Source organism: Haplochromis burtoni, unplaced genomic scaffold, assembly GCF_018398535.1.
Source record: "Haplochromis burtoni strain Fernald_Lab_line unplaced genomic scaffold, NCSU_Asbu1 Contig_38, whole genome shotgun sequence".
Lineage (NCBI taxonomy): Eukaryota > Metazoa > Chordata > Actinopteri > Cichliformes > Cichlidae > Haplochromis > Haplochromis burtoni.
This window is the reverse complement of record NW_024582399.1, coordinates 601,763-620,899: the sequence shown is the minus strand read 5'-3', so window position 1 is coordinate 620,899 and position 19,137 is coordinate 601,763. Positions and strand designations below refer to the sequence as shown.

General features: G+C 41.7%; 1 protein-coding gene across 1 annotated transcript in view; it reads left to right on the top strand.

The window, feature by feature from the left end:
• veph1 (ventricular zone expressed PH domain-containing 1) overlaps positions 1 to 19,137 on the top strand; it is an 87,263-nt gene that overhangs the window by 37,123 nt on the left and 31,003 nt on the right. Inside the window, exons 5-9 of the mRNA XM_005920119.3 lie at positions 2,603 to 2,766; positions 4,198 to 4,407; positions 11,717 to 11,937; positions 13,575 to 13,781; positions 14,718 to 15,091. Of these exons, the coding sequence (XP_005920181.1) occupies positions 2,603 to 2,766; positions 4,198 to 4,407; positions 11,717 to 11,937; positions 13,575 to 13,781; positions 14,718 to 15,091 (1,176 nt within the window). The remainder of the gene's footprint in view (positions 1 to 2,602; positions 2,767 to 4,197; positions 4,408 to 11,716; positions 11,938 to 13,574; positions 13,782 to 14,717; positions 15,092 to 19,137) is intronic.

Sequence of the window (19,137 nt, the reverse complement as noted above, 5' to 3'; positions counted from 1 at the left end):
AGTCAAAAAAGCTAAAACATGTGGCTTCGAATCAAATCTACTTGAGGACATAACTTGTCTCATTCACACAATCACCTTTTTCTACACCTAAGTGCTTTCTAGCTAACATTCATACTCCGATGTGGAGTGTGACCTTGGGGTTCAGCTTCTTGCCCAAGGATTCTTTGGCATGGAGACTGAAGCAGCCAGCGATTAAACCACCAACCTTCCAGTTATTGAATGACCTGCTCTACCTCCTGAGCTACAGCCACCCTATAGAAGCAAACAGCCAACATATACAAGAAACCCCTGCAACATGCTGAAGCAGGGCTTCAGAGACTATGCTACAAATTGTAATTGTGCAAAATTGCCTACCAAAAGTTCTTTCTACTAAAGTTAGAAACACTAGCTTCTGATGCTAAGCGTGTACTCGCATTCACCGAAGAAAAATACTTATTTATTGGAAACAATTACTGACAAAGCTCATTTTTCTTCTGATGTCGTTCAAACAGATCCGAACTTGTCCAAATATTTCATAAAAATCCAACAATTTACAGTAACACTCATTTTATTTTTCAAATGACTTTTTATAAATGCAAGTGTGTCTGACAGTATAAGGGGCTCAAATACGTAAGCTGTGTAAATTCTCTGTTTCTGGGCAGACTCTTGTCTCCTCCGGCCTTTTAACATTCCTGTAAAAGACCCGTAAAAGCTGCAACCTCGGCTTTATGGTTATTACCAGCTCTCTCTCTCTTTCTGTGCACTAACTGTGTCAGTCTCTTTTTATGGTGATTTGTGTTTAAAGTACAGGGGTGGTGCCTGATAGTCTACATTAGTGTACATTAGTGGACATTGCAGGCAACATTTAAAGCTAGAGAAGTGAGCATAAATAGAGCCAATGACCGTCTTATAAATATTATCTTCCATTTGCACAGAACAGTCAGACCTCTCTGTTGGTCTGTTCCAACATCAAACCTGCTGAACATTTTTGAGTGGACAGCCTGTGGTTACAGTGATTTATAGGTTAATACTGGTTTTAGTGTAATGTGTAATTTTCCTGTGGCTCTGCCTCGTCTGTTCTAAGCCCCTCCCATCATTCAAAAACACCTCTGCCAGGTAAGAGGAATCATCTTATGCCACTGCTCCTTTACATCTTACCTCCAACAGCAAATCTCACCTGATTTGATCTGACACCGCCTGTGATTGGCCAAAGCCTCCTGATGGGGCCCAGAGGAGGTGCAGGAGTCTTGATTTGCTTACCTGAGCTTTAATGAACTTAAGTTGCTATTAGATTAATTTTGTCGTGTTTGGGCAGTGCCACTGTTTGTTTGGTGTGTGTGCTAAGGCTAGCTAAGCTCAGGAGTGTTAAAGTACTTCTTAAAGCCCTCCTCCAGTAGTTATTCCTCCAATCTGACCATTTCACCTGCTCTGCAAATACTATAAATCCTAGTCCTTTAAAGCAGTTTATACAATTTATATAAATTGCAACAGTTAAACATAACGTGACAGGGCTTTTGGCTTTATGTAATACTCAAGAACCGTAGTACAGAACCCTGAGAGGTCCCATAATGTTTACCATTTGTAAACAAGAGTCTTTGTTCACTGATGTGAATCATTTAAAGATGTTTTATATGTTAGTCAAAGGCTGTTGGGTAATACTGTGGGTTTTCTTGGGCTCTTTGCTGATCAGCAAATGCCTTTTTGCCAGTCATGCGTCAGTACTGGCTGTCTCAGCATCACTGCATGAGTACTGACAACGAATGAAAATTTCATTCCCGAACAGAGATGTTGTCTCATGACTGGTAATCTGATGTGTGTCTTCTGAGGATCGCATTAGAGCTATGCCAAAGGCAACTTAAAAACGAAAGGTTTTAAACAATATGCTTTTTCTTCTTTTTTTGATCAATCTCAACATCTTTGGTTCTCCAAACACAGAAATAGGCACATAAAACAGGCTCGGATGCAATATGTCAGACCTAAATCTCTGCAGAGAGGATGACAAAATGCAAAAGTGACCTTTTCCACCTCCTGTAATAAATGTGCCAATGCGACACTGACCAGACCGAGCTAACAGCCTCCTCTAACTCTGTAATGACCCTGTTTGGGTCATCCTGCTGCAAACAGCAAGGAGCGAGAAACGGACAAAAGAAACGTTGTCACGGTGTTATTTTCCTAAGTAAACAAAAGAATGCCTTTTGCTTCTCTCACCTTCTTTCTCTTCCTGAAAAGTTTTCTTAACATTTTGATTACTAGGAAAAGCAAAGGAGCAGCTGACCCCTTAATGCTTAGCTGCTCGTTCGTTGTCAAGATATATGTGTGTAATTTGATGGTGTTTAGCTGGTCTGAACATTTTGGGTACTGGTACCCAACCACTGAAGATCCTTCCATCCATTTTCTTCCACCTATCCTTTTCAGGTTTGTGGGATTAGTGAAGATAAAACACAAATTCAGCACGCTTTAAATGCATGGAAATGTTAAAAAAGAGGTCAGGTGCTCAGTGCAGTTTTTTTAAAGTGACCTTTTTTTTCACACAATGACCACTTTGTGTGGAATCTGTTTGTAAAAGGCTTTGAAGTTGTCTCTGGGGCTCAATAAAACATCTGTGTTTCTCTTTCCCCGCCAGGTAACCACATGCTGTTGAGAGTTCTGCCCTCAGTCTACCCCAAACAACCAGACACCATTCACCACCACCTAGGCAACCTCACCGCCATGATGCCACAGCTGGAATCCACCGAGCAACAACACCTGATCAGGCTTATTCAAATGGTTGCCGAGCAACATCCACTTGTGAGTTTTTGTGCTGACGAATTAACAATTTACTGTGTTTGAAACAAACTATTCAAACTATCCACTTTCATTTGGATTATTTGGATTATTTTTTCTGTTAAGTTATGGCTGCTCATACCACTATTACTTCACCGACAATTTATATTAAAATTTCAGTCATTGTGTCACCGCTTTGCAGCCAACACGGTGAAAATTACAATAATAATACATATAAAATGTTATGACAGACTTCTAAAATGCTTCTACTTTCTTGTTTTTATGACAGGTGGCATTATAAATGTGTTCAGTGCTCTACATCATTTAAATGCCTCCCACCACATAGTTCAGACCGTGTAGAAACCTCAGTTGTGTGCTTGGTGAGGCTTATTTAAGTGTCTGTGTCATTTTTATAATGTGTTTTGGGTTTCTTGAAGCTTTGCCGGTCACTACCTTCAGTGCCCTTGATCTGACTGTTTCAGGAATCCATAGTCAAGTGACACCTAAACATAGTATATACATGTTATATCTAGTATTAATAAAAACTAAAACGAGGTAAATGCATTACAGTCAGAACTGATGGCCCATGTGAAAGTAATCCAGTATCTAGAAACAAAAACACTCGTGAAGAAGTTGCGAAATCCAGCATGTCTGTGATTATGTCGTTTCTATCTGTGACTGAAATGTATGCAAATGAATGCATGTGGAAAATGCATTGGAGAAAAAAAAAAAAGAGAAAGCACTGGGAGAATTGGGACTTTGCATGTGGTGTGCAGGAATTCCCTTAATCCTGGATATTTTGGACCAGAGCTGCTGATGTTCAACGTGAAGGAGGGGGTGGGCGGGGAAGTACCACATACCAAGCAGAGCACATGGTGGTAAAACGCAGCCTCAGTTGAGAAACAAAAGCAGCCATCTGGAGTTATTCTAATGTGAACCCCCCACATAGGCACACAGGAAAATATTGTAGCTGTGTTCGTCACAGCAGTTACCAAATGTTTGGCATCTTGAGATTCACTTTTCGTAAGTGATGCGGCATTAAAATGGCACTCATGTGGAACTTTTGAACTGCATAACCTATTTTTCATTTGTCAGACAGAATTGTTAACAGGACATATATGGCTTGATAATCTTTCACAACAACTAAAAGAGCTGGCAATGGTGGATATTAGACCATTCCAGTCTAGTGCAGTCTACTATGACCCTTACAGATTATGAGCAGGAGCTTTTTATTCACTCAGTTTTTCCAGACATCCCTACAGCCAAGTTTTTGTTTATTATTAGTCACGAGTATCTTCATCTCACTCCGAGGTCACTCCTCTCACCTACGGCCTTCACTGGAAAGATCAGGGCTCCTTTTGGTAGTTGTTATTTGTCATGAATAATGCTCTGTTTTTATTTTATTTCCCCCTCTCTAATTCTCTGCTTCTTTCTTTGTTTTCCTCATCCATGCAGATGTTGAGCCCTCAGGTTCCAACGTTGGTCGGTTACCTAGGGAACCAGTCTCTCACCGAGGCTCTTTTAGGAGCACTTGTCGATGTGTCTCAAGCAAGTCCTTCCTCGCTGGTCAGCTTTCTGCCACCGCTCAGGATCTTGGGACAGCAGTGCCCTGCTTTCCTGGCTCATGTGGCCAAAATCCACGGTGCTGTGGGCATTATCAGTGAGGTAAAAAAAAAAACAAAAAAAAAACACACACACTCAAAAAAGAGCCTTACCTCATTTCAAATTTTGGTGATCTCACCTTCAAGTTCAACTTCTGGTACACCTCTGGGCCGCTCCAGTTGCAGTTATTTTTAGATTGCTTCCCGGAGATGATCTTTTGACCACTGGAGGTCAAAGTAGATGATTTGTGCATGATCTGCAGCTCTCTGGAAGCTCAGGAGTATGCTCTCTTTTTTTCATAAGCAGCAGCACACTGAAAATGTGGCAGCTTTTTGGCCACTCTAGCATAACACACTAAACCTGCCCTCCACACCAGAGTTACCATTTTTTGACTATCTTCTACAAAATGAAACTCAAGTTGAAAAGGCTTAACTGTAAAGGCTTTTACACACCGGATATGATTAGACCATCACTTTGCATCATTGTGTGAATGGAATAAGTGGATACATTTTAAACACTTTAACTGCATGACATAAATTCATATTTACTGTTCGTTCAAGCATATTACCTCAATTAACCCAACTGAGGATATAAAGAGGAGCAAGTCTGAAGGAAATAATAGAAACAAGTAGAGGTCATTGAAACACACACTTACTGTAAACAGGCAGGAGTGATTATTTTAATGAGTAGGAAATAACGGGCACTCATATGACTTGTTCTCTCATGCTCTGCCAAGTATAAAACACACACAGACCGGATAGGCCGGGCAGATCCGGAGGTTTGGACGGCTGTCTGACACCTGCATACATCAGTGTTCGGTGGAACTGTCTTTCCCAACACGTGCCGAAACCCCTTAGGGCTTAGAAAGGTCAGTCTGGTATTCTGGCAGGTGAAGATCTAATTTGAAGTAACAATGAAGGAGCAATGTTCTAAGCCTTACCCTATTGTTGCAAACATAACACAATTTTAGGGAACATTAACCTCAGAAAACAGTTGGTCCTTTGTGTGCTGAAAAGGGAAAATCGGCTATACTGGAAAATGTATTTTGAAATCTTAGCTCAGTATGTGTGAAATTTTGTTTTTAAAATTGCCTACCTCACCATAGCCTGCTGTTCACAAAAATTATCAGCAGATTTGGTGACAAAAGACAGACCTTGCAAAGTCTAACCCCCACCATGAACAAGTCTGAGTTATTGTATCAATGTGAATCAAGCTTTCAATTTGGTTAAAAGGAAGACGACCACCTGAGTTTTTCAGTTCAAAGGTAGCTGTCCCTGACTCCCATGTAGTTTCACAGAGGCATATAAACCATGAGGGACCAGTAAAATTCAGAGCCTTAACTCAGGGCTCAACTCATCAACCCAAGGGTCCGACCGCAAGGGAGTTTGTTAGGCACCTTGGCAACCTCAGCAACAGCAATGAGCAAGTCATCTCCTTTTCCCAAGACCCCCTTTCATCTGATGAGGCGTGTCAGAGGGTATTGGCAGATCCTCTGAGTATTTCTTCTATTGTCTCACTATACCCTTAATAAGCTACACCCCCCCTCCTGACTTGCTAGTTCACCATAAGCCTTGCATCCTCTGGGACAAACATGCACCACACCAGGTTGGGAATACAAGTATACCCACCCTAACTGGATGCCTCGCATCACGAGTGAACCCAGGTGAGGCTGACTAACAAGCTTGTTCTCCTTCCCCACCACAGAGATGATATTTCATGTCTATAGAGCCAGTTCTCTGCCTCTGACTACCACCAAATCCACATAGTACCTCCCTGTGAACTAGCCGCTCCTGCTCCCGGTAGCCTCACTGGAGGGCTGGGCCCATGTGGCTCATTTAACCCATAACCTGGTCACAAAGCGCTTTGCAGTGAACCCCTCCCACAGGCCCACCTCCAAGGTGAAGCCCGAGCGACCCTGTCCTGGAGTAAACAACGCTTCACTTTCTCTGGCCCCTCAACCAAAGCCAGTTTGCCTTGAAAGACCCTACCAGGGGAAAATTGCCCCTGACAACACAGATCTCAGGAGCACTCAAAAATCCAAACCCCACTGCCACCATGAGTTGGCAATTCATGGCCTGGCTGACTCAATGAATCACCTGACACCAAGAGTGTGACACCCCTCTGTTTAAAACCAAAAACAGACACACGTTATTTGTGTCTGTATTGACTTTTGCACAGATTTAAAAGCATTCATGGCTTTGAATACTGCTAATACAGCATGACAGCTCCTGTTACATCCAATAAGTTCACTTTTTGTAGAGATTAAAAATATCAAAATTTGTTTTGAAAGAGACACAATTTGTTCCATGTGCATCCTTTAACCTATGGGTCACACATATGGCTGCCATCAGATGTTACTCAACAAATAGCCTTATAAAAGAGCAAAATGCAATGATATATAAACTGATGGACAACAATAAAAGATTGTCTTGACGATGAAGTCTGTCTTTGATAAAGCAATATTAAGCCCCAATTTCAGTGTTTTATTTGTCCAATGACTATTTAATGGGTTTAAACGAATGAGTTCAGTTCTTAAACCTGCTGCTGTACACAAGTTCAATACTAATAAACAAAAGTTCATAAAATGAATTAATACAGAAGAAGAAAAAAAAAAAAGATTCCTGCTAATGATCAGCATGCTGACACAGCACGCTCTCACAGAGCCCCTAATACGGCTTTATAAGTTGTGTTATCTTATGTTGTGTTCTTTCAGGTTTTAAAATGACGACAGAAAATACTATTATTGTTATTATTATCATGTCATCGTCATCTAAAAGCGTTCAGTGTAGACCTTGTAGGTTTACAGCTCTATTGCTAGTCTTGTTCTAACCCTGTTAAGTATTTATGCAGCACTGTGTAATCATACATGTGATAAAGACCCACTTTATAGTCAGTCTGTGATGCCTGTGTGTGTGTTTGGGGGGTTTAGACTGACAGCAAGACAGGTGAGAGCTCCCACTTTCTTTTTCTCTTTTCCTCTGGGTGCATTTTGGGCAGTTTAACAACAATTTAGGGGAAATTAGCAAAAAAAAAACCCATTATGACTGTCTCTACATGAAGTGTTCCCCCTCCACCTATACTCATATACAAACACACATGCAGAAACAGAAACGGACGTACACAGAAATCTCAAAGCTGGAACCCATAATAGGCTTTCTATTACTCCAGGGCAAAGTTTCCCTCTGAAAGTTCCCTTCCTCCTCAATCTTCTTGTCAAAAAACCTGCCAGCGCAGTTTTAACACACTCACAAATACTCATACACGTTCAGATACACAGATTGTTGGACCTCGGTGTCCTGCCTTTCTTCACATTGGAACCATTTGGAAAATAACCAGTGTTTTCTGGGAAATGCCCCTGCTGAGGCCTCCTGATGATGGCAGTGGAGAGACCCTCCTGTGGGTTCGTGTTTGTGCCCCGCAAGCACGCACACACACATACACACAACCTTTCACACTGGGATGCATTTGTTCTTGATTGCACAAGTCTTTCGCTGGCTTCCCTCAGCCACCTGAAGGGAGTTAGTCTATACTGTGTTTCTGGACTTATTGCGTGTTGGATCAGAATATGTCACTGGTGAAAGAAACCCTTGCACACTGTGGACTGCTTTTTATTCAAGCAGCCCTGCAGGAAAATATGAAAAAAGAAACTGATGGAATTGCAAACAGTCTTGCTCTACGTTGCTATACAGAAATAAAACTAATCAAACTAGTCCCACTCAGTGTTGAAACAGCCAGATGACCGCTTTGTGACTACTGCCATTAGTTTTCTCAAATGTGTGTCCATTATAATTTCATCAAAGATTACTGGAGTAAAACAGCAACTACCTATTCTTCTATCTCGCTCCCACAAGTGCGTTTTTTAACACTAGGAACACAAAAAGCTGTGCGTCAGCTTCATGCGGCACTCACAGTTTTTAAACCACTCTGAGTCATTTTCCTTCAGTTACAAGGAACGTCATCATCATGCTAACTTTAACTGCTGCTTAGCTGGATGCAGGTGTGACCAACTGAGGAGCAACAACAATTAATTTGGACCATCATGGGCCACAATCCACTTGTGTTTAAAGTTTTGGAGGGGGTTTCCTGCAAGAAAATCTTTGTTGTTGTAGGAACACTAATCTGTTTGCATAAAACATGGTAGCAGAAAGCATCAGGCCAAATCTGGCATTAGCAACAATCCCACTGCAGTTTCTCCAGAATCTGCTTGTGTGCATTTGATTGATGAGGACTTCATTCAACTCTGAAGTCGTTCTGCATTTAGTGCTAATCCTATGCATTTAAAATACCCAGTTTGTTATTATTTGGAAAGAAATTTAGACAGTATAGTTGCGACTGCTATATAGGATCACAAGATGGGGCTTGGTGATGAACAAAGGCTATTTTCACACCTTTGGTGTTTAGTCCGTTTAAACTGAACTCTGGTACTTTTTTACCCTTCGATTCACGAGACCTTTTGGAGGAGGTGGCTTTGTTTATGGTGTGAACGTGATCTGAACCAACAACCAGCTACTGTATATGCTGCAAATTTGAGCTAAACACCTTCCCTTAGCCAGGTATGCTTTGTTTTCTGGGGTGCAGCAGCGTATCATAGGTGTGCATACCAAATGGTCAGTACAGGTTAGCAACTAGCCGTAATAGTAATGTAAATTCTCTATGTTATGCAGAACAGAACAACCTTCTTCCTGTATTTACATCTGGCCTATAAGCTATAAGCTATTTTAGTGACGTATTTTGGTTCACTTTGAGATTTTCTGTGGGGAAAAAACGCAAACCAAAGCTACAAATTTACAAACTCATCAACTGATTCAAACTAGGGTAAATGAACTATAATGTGCGTAGTATTAGCAACATCCTGTCTCAAAGCAATGCTGAGAAACCAGCGTGTGCAGTTCTCACTTCTCCCTGTACCTGGTTCTACTAGAGATATCTTGGTGTTAACATGGAGTTCTTTCTTCCCACTATCACCAAGTGCTTGCTTGTAGGGCTTCATCTGATGGCTAGAGAATTTCTCTCTGAGACAGCTGATGTTATAGATTGGTGCTATATATACATATAAATTCAATTCGACAGAACAATAAAAGATATATATATTTGTTTGAAAGCTTAGCTTTAAACTTGTAAACTTAGCTTTACATCAGGGAGGCCACAAAGTCAAACTCCCCCAGCAGCTGATCACAGTCCCTGCTCATATCGGATGGTGACTGTGGAGCCCGCTGGCAAATCTTGGATAATGTGCATCATTGCAGTTTCTTTAGCCTGCAACAGTTGTAGCTGCCTCTCCAAGCCACTTTGCAACCCACCCACACCCTACCCCGCTCCACCTTTGCATGCTGCATCTGACTCTGTGAATTAACAAACTTCTTCTAAATAAATTGATCTCCACACTAACTTAAAGTCTTTGAGATGATTATGATTAAGATTGTCAGTTGATTTTAGGCAGTGTTACACAAATTCTATATACCTGAAAGATAAATATAATCGTATTTGTTTGCTGTTGTTTTTATTTAATAAATGAAGAGACTGTAGAGTGACTGTGTGCAGACTGCAGCTCCAATTGAAGCTAATGCAAAGAAGCAAGGGAAGAAAGGAAAAGAAAATAACTGGGTGGTAAGCAGCGAGAGGATTTGGCTTGTCACTGTACCGATGCAATGTTTTCTTTCTTTGCTTTTTCTCTTTTGGTTTGAATCCCCCGGTATTTAATGTTTTGTACACACCAGCGCAGGTGCTATTGCCAGAGGAGCTTGGCTCAAATTATTGTCAGTGACTGAAACAGAATGGGCCACAGTTTGTTTCCCAGGGAGGCATTTGGAAATTTATTTGTTCAGACACAAGGCTGAAAAACCATAAATCTCTAGATCTGTGTCAGTCTTCTGCAGATTGGCAGTTTGGAAGAAGATCTGCTCCCCCCTGCCATCATTTTCTGGAAAACATGGAAGCTCATAATTAAAAACAGCTAGTAGTTCTTTTTTAAGACCTTCCTGTTATTGTCCTTTTTGGCAGAGCTTTACAAAGGGGTTTAGCTTTTAAAGCCGTAATGTGTTCAGGATACGAAATCAAGGCCAAGTGCTGTCTCCAAATAATTAAACGTAATTTGACGATTGAAGAGATCTTCATATGTCCGGCAGATTTTTAAATTTTATGCTATTATTCTCAGTTCCAAAGTGAAAATGATGCGAGCCTCTGCGTATGCTGCAATATTTGGAGGAATTTTAGTAAGTCCTTAAAAAGTAAAATCATCTGGAAAAGCCTGAACTTTAGTTCAGACGTAGCCAAAGCCTGAGCTCCAGCCACGCTCCAGAGTCCTTTTTGTGCAGAGCCGTGGAAACTCCTAAATACCTGCTTGGCATGTTGTTAGGTTTAAATTTTTTTAAAAGTCAAGTTCTTCCTTAGTTTTGGGATCCACATAATAGAAACGAAGTATCCTACAGAGCTTTTGAGGCATGCCTGAACGATGCTGTAACTGCGTTGTTCTCTCCTCGTTACAAGGTGTTCTAGAGGGCTGGAAACAGAGGTTGGCTCTGCCCGCCATCAATCAATCACTTCTTATCTGAGAATTCGAGAAGGAAGGAGAGTGTTTTCAGTTTTTAGTTCTGCAATGTGAGTTTTATAAGACGCAAGTGTTTAAAAAAAGGTTTTTGACCACAGATGGGGATTTTTTGGCTTTAGTTCTGCCCTAAAACACCACAAGAGAGCTCTCACTCACCTTTGATCATCTCCTGTCACGCCGATTTCTGCGCTCTGTTTAAAATGCGGCTGCTCCTGTTAAATAAAGCTGATTACATTAAAGTATACGTTACACAATTTTGTATACAGAAATATATATACAAGAGAGGCATGGGGCGTCTATTGAGGGGGTATTGCACAGGTCATATTCCTGGTTAAGTATTACTCTCTCAACAGTCACAAGACTGTATATGTGCTGGATTTCATTTGTACAGAAACATGCTGGGAATGATGAAATGTGGTTATTACGGCAGTTCAGTTGGAAAGCTATTACATTTGGGAAAAGAACAAGTTTGTATTTTAAAAAGTTTGCTGGGAGCCAGCCTGCATGTGTTTGTATTTATTATTGTTTGCTATGATTTAGTAACAAAAGAAGTTACACCAAACCCTCCCAAACAGACGGGAAGAGGAAAACTCATGTGTGTTGAATTACCATAGCTAAAATTCACGCTTTCTTCACCAAAACCCATATAACTCAACAATATTCCCAAACTGCTGCAAAACACAACACTGGACCCATTTTAAATGAGAAATAAACCATTGAGCAGTAAAAAATCTTCCTGAAAGTCCTCGGTTATTTTTCTGTTTAATTTTATACCAAGACCAGTGTCGGCCAGGGCTGATATTATGTGTGGTCTCCTTTCTCCAGACTCATGCTCACAGCTCGCTGGTCTACCTGGTGTCCCTTCTGGGCAGCATGGAGCACAGCTTTCACCACACCCTTCTGCTGGAGATCAGAGCGCTGACCGACCGTTACCCATCTTTACTGGGCGGCTGCGGTAAAGACATCTACAGGATGAGCAACTCTTTCACTGCAATAGCCAGGCTTCTGGGAAGACGACTGGAGGAGAAATCAACGTCACACTGCAGGTTAGGAAACACCTGTTAACATGGGCTGCATGAAATCTCTTAGCGGTGGTCACCTAAAATCTTAAATAGTGTCTCTACAGCCTCTCTGGATTGCAGCAGCTAGTATGGAGAATAGCTAGAGACAACTAGAGATTGATATTCAAGTGTTGCTGATTATATTCTTGTTATGTTTTGCATTCGCTCAGGAGTCACTTTAATAAAATTCGAGTTTGTGCAGACTAAGCAACTACAATGCTCTGTTTCTTCCTTTTATTTAAAAAGGGATTTTTGCACTCACTGGCCAGTTTATTAGGTTCAGCTGGTCAACTGCATGTTAATATAAAAAAAAACAACTAATCAGCCACCCACGTGGCAGCAGCTCAGTGCATTTTGGCATGTGGATATGGTCAATACGGCCTGCTGAAGTTCAAACCGAGCATCAGAATGAGGAAGAATTTATATGACTTTGAATGTGGCATGGTTTTTTTGGTGCCAGATGGTTTGGTCTGAGGATTTCAGAAACTGCTGATCTGATGGGACTTTCCCACACAATCATATACAGGGTTTACAGAGAACGGTCTGAAAATACATATTCTGCTATTCTGTTGATAGCAGAGGACCCCCAGGGTGGTCGAGAATGACTGAGCTAAGATCCTGTGGGACTTCCAGATACAGGCGGACAAACTAGTGATGGTCAAGTAGAGAAAGGCGACCGTAGTGACGGATGTAGGTATACCAAGTGATAACAACATTAGGAAGAAGGACCACGAGAAGCTCAAGAAATACCAAGAGCTGCGAGAACAACTCGAGAAGATGTGGAGGGTAAAGGCAGAAGTGGTCTCGGGACAGTGACCCCCAAACTGGGCGAGTGGCTCCAGCAGATCCCAGGAACAACATCTGACATCTCTGTCCAGAAGAGCGCAGTTCTAGGAACAGCTAAGATACTGCACAGAGCCCTCAAGCTCCCAGGCCTTTGATAGAGCACCCGAGCTTGAAGGATGAAGGCCGCCCCACAGGGCGAGTGGGGGATTTTTTTTGTGTCAGAGACTGAGTCATAAAGAGAATACACATACTGACTCGACACATTGAGCTGTGTTACTTTGATCGTGACACTAAAATCAAATCTGGGTCTGTTACAGCGCACTGTTTAAGGTCATTAAAATATTTTGCTTTTTGGTTTTGCCTTCAAAACAATCTGCGTGCACAAGAAGTGAACACGCCATACCGTGCATACGCTGGCCAAGAGTCATCTGGCTGCCCTGTGGAAATGACACACACACAGCTCTCTTCTAAATAAGAACATTGTGTGCAGAGTTTGAGGCTTCGAAAGACTTTGCTTGGGGTCTTTTGGAAGAGAGATAGAAGGGGAAAAGGATTGGAGGGAGGCAAAGGCAGTTTATTAGTGAAAGAGCAGGGGGAGTGGAAAGGAAGCCCTCTTTCAAACAAGTAGAAGTTTTGAAGGATATTTGTATAAAAACACAAGTAAGGAACGAAAAACAGAAAAGAGCGAAAGAGGGTTCGACACAATTTGAACCAATTAATGTAAGAAAAGCAAATTAAGCCAACATTTGCCAGAGCGGGAGAAACTTGTGACACCGTCAGCTTCAGGTCACACGTATAGCAACTATAATGTGAACTCTGGCTCTGTGTGCATTCAGGGTGGATGAGGCGTTCCAATCAGATGGAGGAGGAGGAGCACCAGAGCAGCAGCTGCAGGTGAAGATCCAGGCCTTTGAGGAGAAACTGGGAGACACGGTGGAAGATGAGGAGGAGGAGGCAGCAGGGGAGGACTCTCCTGCCCCGCAGCGACGCTACAGCCTAAGCCAAACAGTCAGGGAGGAGAGGCGTGAGATGAGATTCAACAGGTCAGTTAGTAAGAACATGCTTCTGCTCAGTGTCCTCTGAAATCTGACTGGATAGAAAAAACATATTTTTATGAAGAATCTGGTGGATTTGAAGAGATGCCTTGAGCCAAGAAGATGTTTCTATATGTGTGTTTGTTGAAGAATGTAAACACTGCCACACTTGGAAAATTTTGTTTATTTTATGAAATCGAAATGACACAAATTTACATATAAAACAGTGACCAGGTACATCGCTGCCTCAAAAGTTAAAGACTGTGTTGGAGGTGTGTTGCAAAGTGGCTTGCAGCAGCAACTGCATCTGTAGCAGGCTAAAGCAATTACAATAGGGCTTCCTTTATGAGATATACCAATGGGATGGTATCAGCTGAGCCAGCAGACACTGAGTGCTAGCATAGAAAGAAATTAAACATTAGCCATGTTTTCGCAAAAACAAGCACATGTCTTTAATTCTTCTGTATATTGTCCTCTAAAATTTAGACATTTTATGTCTTGGGGGGTTTATGTTGCTGTGTTTTGTTAGTGGGATAAAACTGTACTTAGAATGTCCTGGAGCACACCTGGTTGTCAGGTTGCAGTCTATACAGTTACTCACATGTCATACCTGTATATATATTAGTGTGTGTGTAGTGTGTGGTGTGTGGTGTGTGTGTATATAATATATATATACTTAACTATTATCACTATAATCATATATAATATATATATTTATATATATATTATAATATATATATATATTCATCATCATCTTTGTAGTACAAAATGCTCGCTTGGTGAGATGTCCTACTACTCTGGAAGTTGTAATTTCTTTGTGGCTTAAGGATATTACATCATTTCTCAAAGTAGAAAAAAGTAGAACAGTCAACAAATATTGATGAAGAGGTACCAGAAACATTTTTATTGCTTTAACTGTTAATTTCTTCATGCTCTCTCTCCTAGGTCAAAGAGCCTGGCTCTCCATGCCGTGCGTTCTCGGTCCATTAACTCAGACGAAGGGGAGGACGGTGAAGGGGTGGAGCTCAGCACAGATAGCGCCTTTTCCAACACTTTGCCTAATCAGCATTCAGAAAACCATGAAGTCTCACCTGCTGAGAGGAAATTGACAGATGGCTCTCTGGTCGGCGTCACTCCGCTAGACAGAGCGGCTAAAGAGGTGGAGAAAAATCAAAACAGAGAGAAGGATGGACAGAAAGGAGAGTGGGCGGAGCCTGACAGACTTTACATCCATTTAAGAGACAATATGGAGATGATCGGAGAGTTCTGTAAAGTAATGGTGCAGCAGATCCCCATCCCAGAGCAGTGTGTGATAGAAGGTAATGCATGCTGGTAGAAGCTGGTCTTCAGTATTAATCCACAAGTATTTAAGCAGAAGTTGAGGTTCCATGGAGACTGTCAAAGGCAGGGTTTATTTAACCTGCTGAACCTGAATGAGATTACAATCAGACTTGGTGATTAATGGGTATTAATGGGATGTGGTATGAATATACCTCATCTTCTCCTGTCTTTCATTCCCACTGTGTGTCTCTAACACACTGACACAGATGCAACATTCAGCTGAGGGTTGATTTTTGCCTCCAAAGCTCCAAATTGAGAGGGATTTGTTTCTCCAGGAGCACTAATTTGATTTTAGTTATGCGCTCACTGATTACTGATTTTAATCCTATCCAGACTGTAATTTACCCACACCCTCACCCCTACCACGCCCCTGAATGCCGTTTTCTTTGGTCTTCCCAAAATTTCTATGCTGTCTGAACAAATACTGTAGACTGATTATTTGTGTGCTAAAGGCTTTCCAGTCGCTGAGAATCAGCAGCCCGTGAGGTGATGAGGTTCATGTGATTTTCCTGTGGAATTTTCAACCGCCTCGTATAATTTAGCAGTGGCTAAAACTCCAGATGACATCAATCTAGTTAGTGAGGTGCCTAATGTCTAATCGTGCCTAATATCTCCTATTAATCATTTCTAAATGGGACTTGTTAGGGGTTATTTGACATTAAGTGTGCGAGGGGAAACAGCACACACACACACACACACACTACACAGTGAAAAAATAGCCAGTGTTTCAGCTGAGCTGCTGATCTGGGCTTGCGGTATATGGACCCCACAAAGGAATAACAGAGACAAGGAAAACTTTTGGATGACATCCAATCTTTGCAGTTCAGGTTCAAAATCACATCAACGTAATAGGATCAAAATATCATTATTTTTAATGGGAACTGAAAATGGTTGTTAGCATTAAATCGGGCCTTGAAGAAAGGCTGATGATTCAATTATAAAAACAAACCAGCTGTCTGTGTGTGTCTGTGTGTGTGTCTGTGTGTGTGTGTGTGTGTGTCTGTGTGTGTCTGTGTCGTGTTTGTGTGTTTGTGGTGGTTCTTTTGTGCTGTGTGTTGTAGTGTGTCTAGTGTGTGTGTAGTGAGCGTTTGTCTTGGTGTGTGTGTGTGTGTGTGTTGTGTGTCACTACTTTCAGATTTCCTTGCATTAAGGTTGCAGTAACAGTTGTTCAGCTAAAGATTTTGGATCTAATACAGACTTGTGTGCGCGCCCATGTCCAAATTGGAGCAGCGTGACAGTGTGACAGTTCATATAGGAAGCTGCCATAATTGGGAAAAAGAAGAAACATGCACATCTCCAAGCACCTGCATCAAGACGGAGGGCATGCGCTGAAGAAACACAGCCAGAAAGCAATCAGTAATCAATTTGTCTTGTAATCAGTTTACAAAAGGGTTTATTCCAACCCTCTCAGGCCTGTTTATTCTGATTGGGATGTTTATTTGAGGCATTTTTATTCTGTTTGGGGTGTACAGGTAGCCAATGGCAATCTGGCAGCTAAGGCACAGTGAACTAGGGTTATAAATACAGAGGGAGTTGATTAGGGCAATATGTTTAAGTGAGCAGAGAGGCACTGAGGGTCAGGTGACTGGCGGTGGGAAACGGGACAGGCCGGAGCGGCTGAGTGTGAAATGACAGAAGAGGCAGTGTGTGGAAAAACAGGCAACCAGAAAGAATCACACAGGCAAAATCTGCAAAGCTAAGTAGAAACAGATGAATGGTATGCATATGTAGGATGTTTGCAAGAAGCACACGTATGCATGGGAGCAGTTTTGGTGAGCGTGAATGATGAGCACTTTCCTACTTTTGTGCTTGGAGTTCAGGTAGAATCAAAACACCAGTTCAACCAGTTCAAATAAGCAAGAAACAAGAAACCGCTTAAACTAATCTAATCCATTTTCTGAAACTTTCCAATCCATTTTCACAGTTTCGCACACCTTCTTCTCATATTTAGGGATTTGGCGCTTTATTTTCATTCAGTTCAGATCATTTCTGCTTATTTTCAGTTTTCCAATTCGATTCGGTTCACTTGGATTAAGCCTTCACTGCCATCTTTTAGCAGCTCTTGTCATCACCTTTTGCATATCCAAACGTTTTTTAACTCGACCCAGCCCCTCCTACGATGATAAATCCTAATGTGACGTAAGTAATAAAAACGCATCATGTGGACTTGTTTTACAAAATGAGCACATTTAGAAAGAAACGCATTTAGCTGGACAACGAGAGCTCCCAGAGCCTACACAGCACATTCAACAATACATGTTATCATATGCATATTACTGCAGTTTAAGTAAACAGTTAGACATGATATTCCAGTGTGTACTCCTTTCTCTGAGCCAACCACAGACACAAGCTTGTAGTGAGGCATTATTCTTTTCACCATATTCATGATGAAAAACACAGAAAACCAGATGCGTACCCGATACAGCACAGGAGGTGATGATATTTTGATTGACACGTGAGGATGTTATTGCTCCGCCTTTGGCCTTAATGTCATTTTATCTGAGAGGCAGCCAAGAGTCAAACGGCACCCACACATTACACACACATGAAAACAGGAAACAAGACAGAAAATCACAAACTCCTCCTTTGGCCTCTGGTTAATTGATTAAATCTGAAGGTGAATGTAAATATAACCAGCAGTTGTGTACTTTGAGTTTGATGGCTTAGTATTTGGTCCTGCTGGCAATGAGAATCCACCCAAAGGCTCGCAGCCTATGATGTCACGGGTGGTCTCAGCTGGATGATGTCATCATGCTCCTGGCTGACCTTCCCACGAGCTGCTGACCCTTCATCTCACAGGATGAGGATTACACAGAAGAGTGCGCTTGAGCGCTCAGTCCAAACATATATTCTGCACGTCTGCACGTGCACATGGACACAGTAAAAACACGCTGCGTCCACATGCTTTTTTGTCGATGCCGCACTCACAGGGTGCCTCTTTGCTGCTCGGAGTTTTTCTGCTGATTTCATCGTGAGCTGCTCTTGGTTTGTAGATGATGCCTTTTGGGTGGGATTCTGTTGTTATCGTCAGCCTTACTCGTTCTCTTTCTTTTGTTTGAAAACTGGGTACATTAGTATAATGCAGGACTTTCTGAACTGGAGCTCATGTACGGCACTGTGCAAAAGTATTATTTTTTTTTTACTAATTTTTAATCAGTCCTTCAGGCTTTGTCTGAAAAACAAGTGTTTCTGGCTTGTGTTTCACACTAGATTTTGTACCTGATCAGACAAACAACCAATTTTAAATTGAATCGTTAGGCTCTTTGTCACTGAAGTTATGAAAAAGCACAAAATATCATCTTTGCACCAACAATATGATTCAAAAAGAGCTATGAGCCGAAAACTTGGCAGATCTGAGCGCAGTATGAAGTGTGTCCTTAAAATAATTTGGGGAAACTGAATAAGTGGAGTACAAAGAACAAGTGGAAGAAGAGGATGAACAGTATCTGAAATGAAATCTGGCCTTTCAGTTGATCTATCTACAGTTTGCTAAAGCCTCATCAGAAATGTCAGACGTGTCTCAGTGGAAGCAAGAAGCCAGTGTTAAGGAAGGGAGACGGGGAGAAAAGGCTGAGGTATGCCAACTCACACAAAAGCTGGACTGAAAATCAGTGACAACAGGTCTGATAGAGTGATGAATCCAGATGTGAAATTTCTGGTTTGTCACTATGCAGAGAAAAGGTCAGGAGAGAGATACAACAGTGAGTGTCTACATTCATCTGTAAAACGTGATGGAGGCTCTGTCATGCAGTGGTGTTGGGGATCTTGTCAAAACTGGTGGAATTATGAATGTAAATCAGATTTTGAGCCACCATGCAATACCATATGGAACGTATCTTATTGGCAGTGAAGTGAAAGCATACCTAGATAGCAAACACACAATGTCATGGATTGGCCTCCCCAGAGTCTGGACCCCAACACTATTGAAGCAGTGTGGGACCATGTTGACAGAGAACAGAAAAGCCAGCATCCAAGGGAGAGCTTTGAATATCTTAAACGATTCCTAAAAAGAAATGATAAGAAA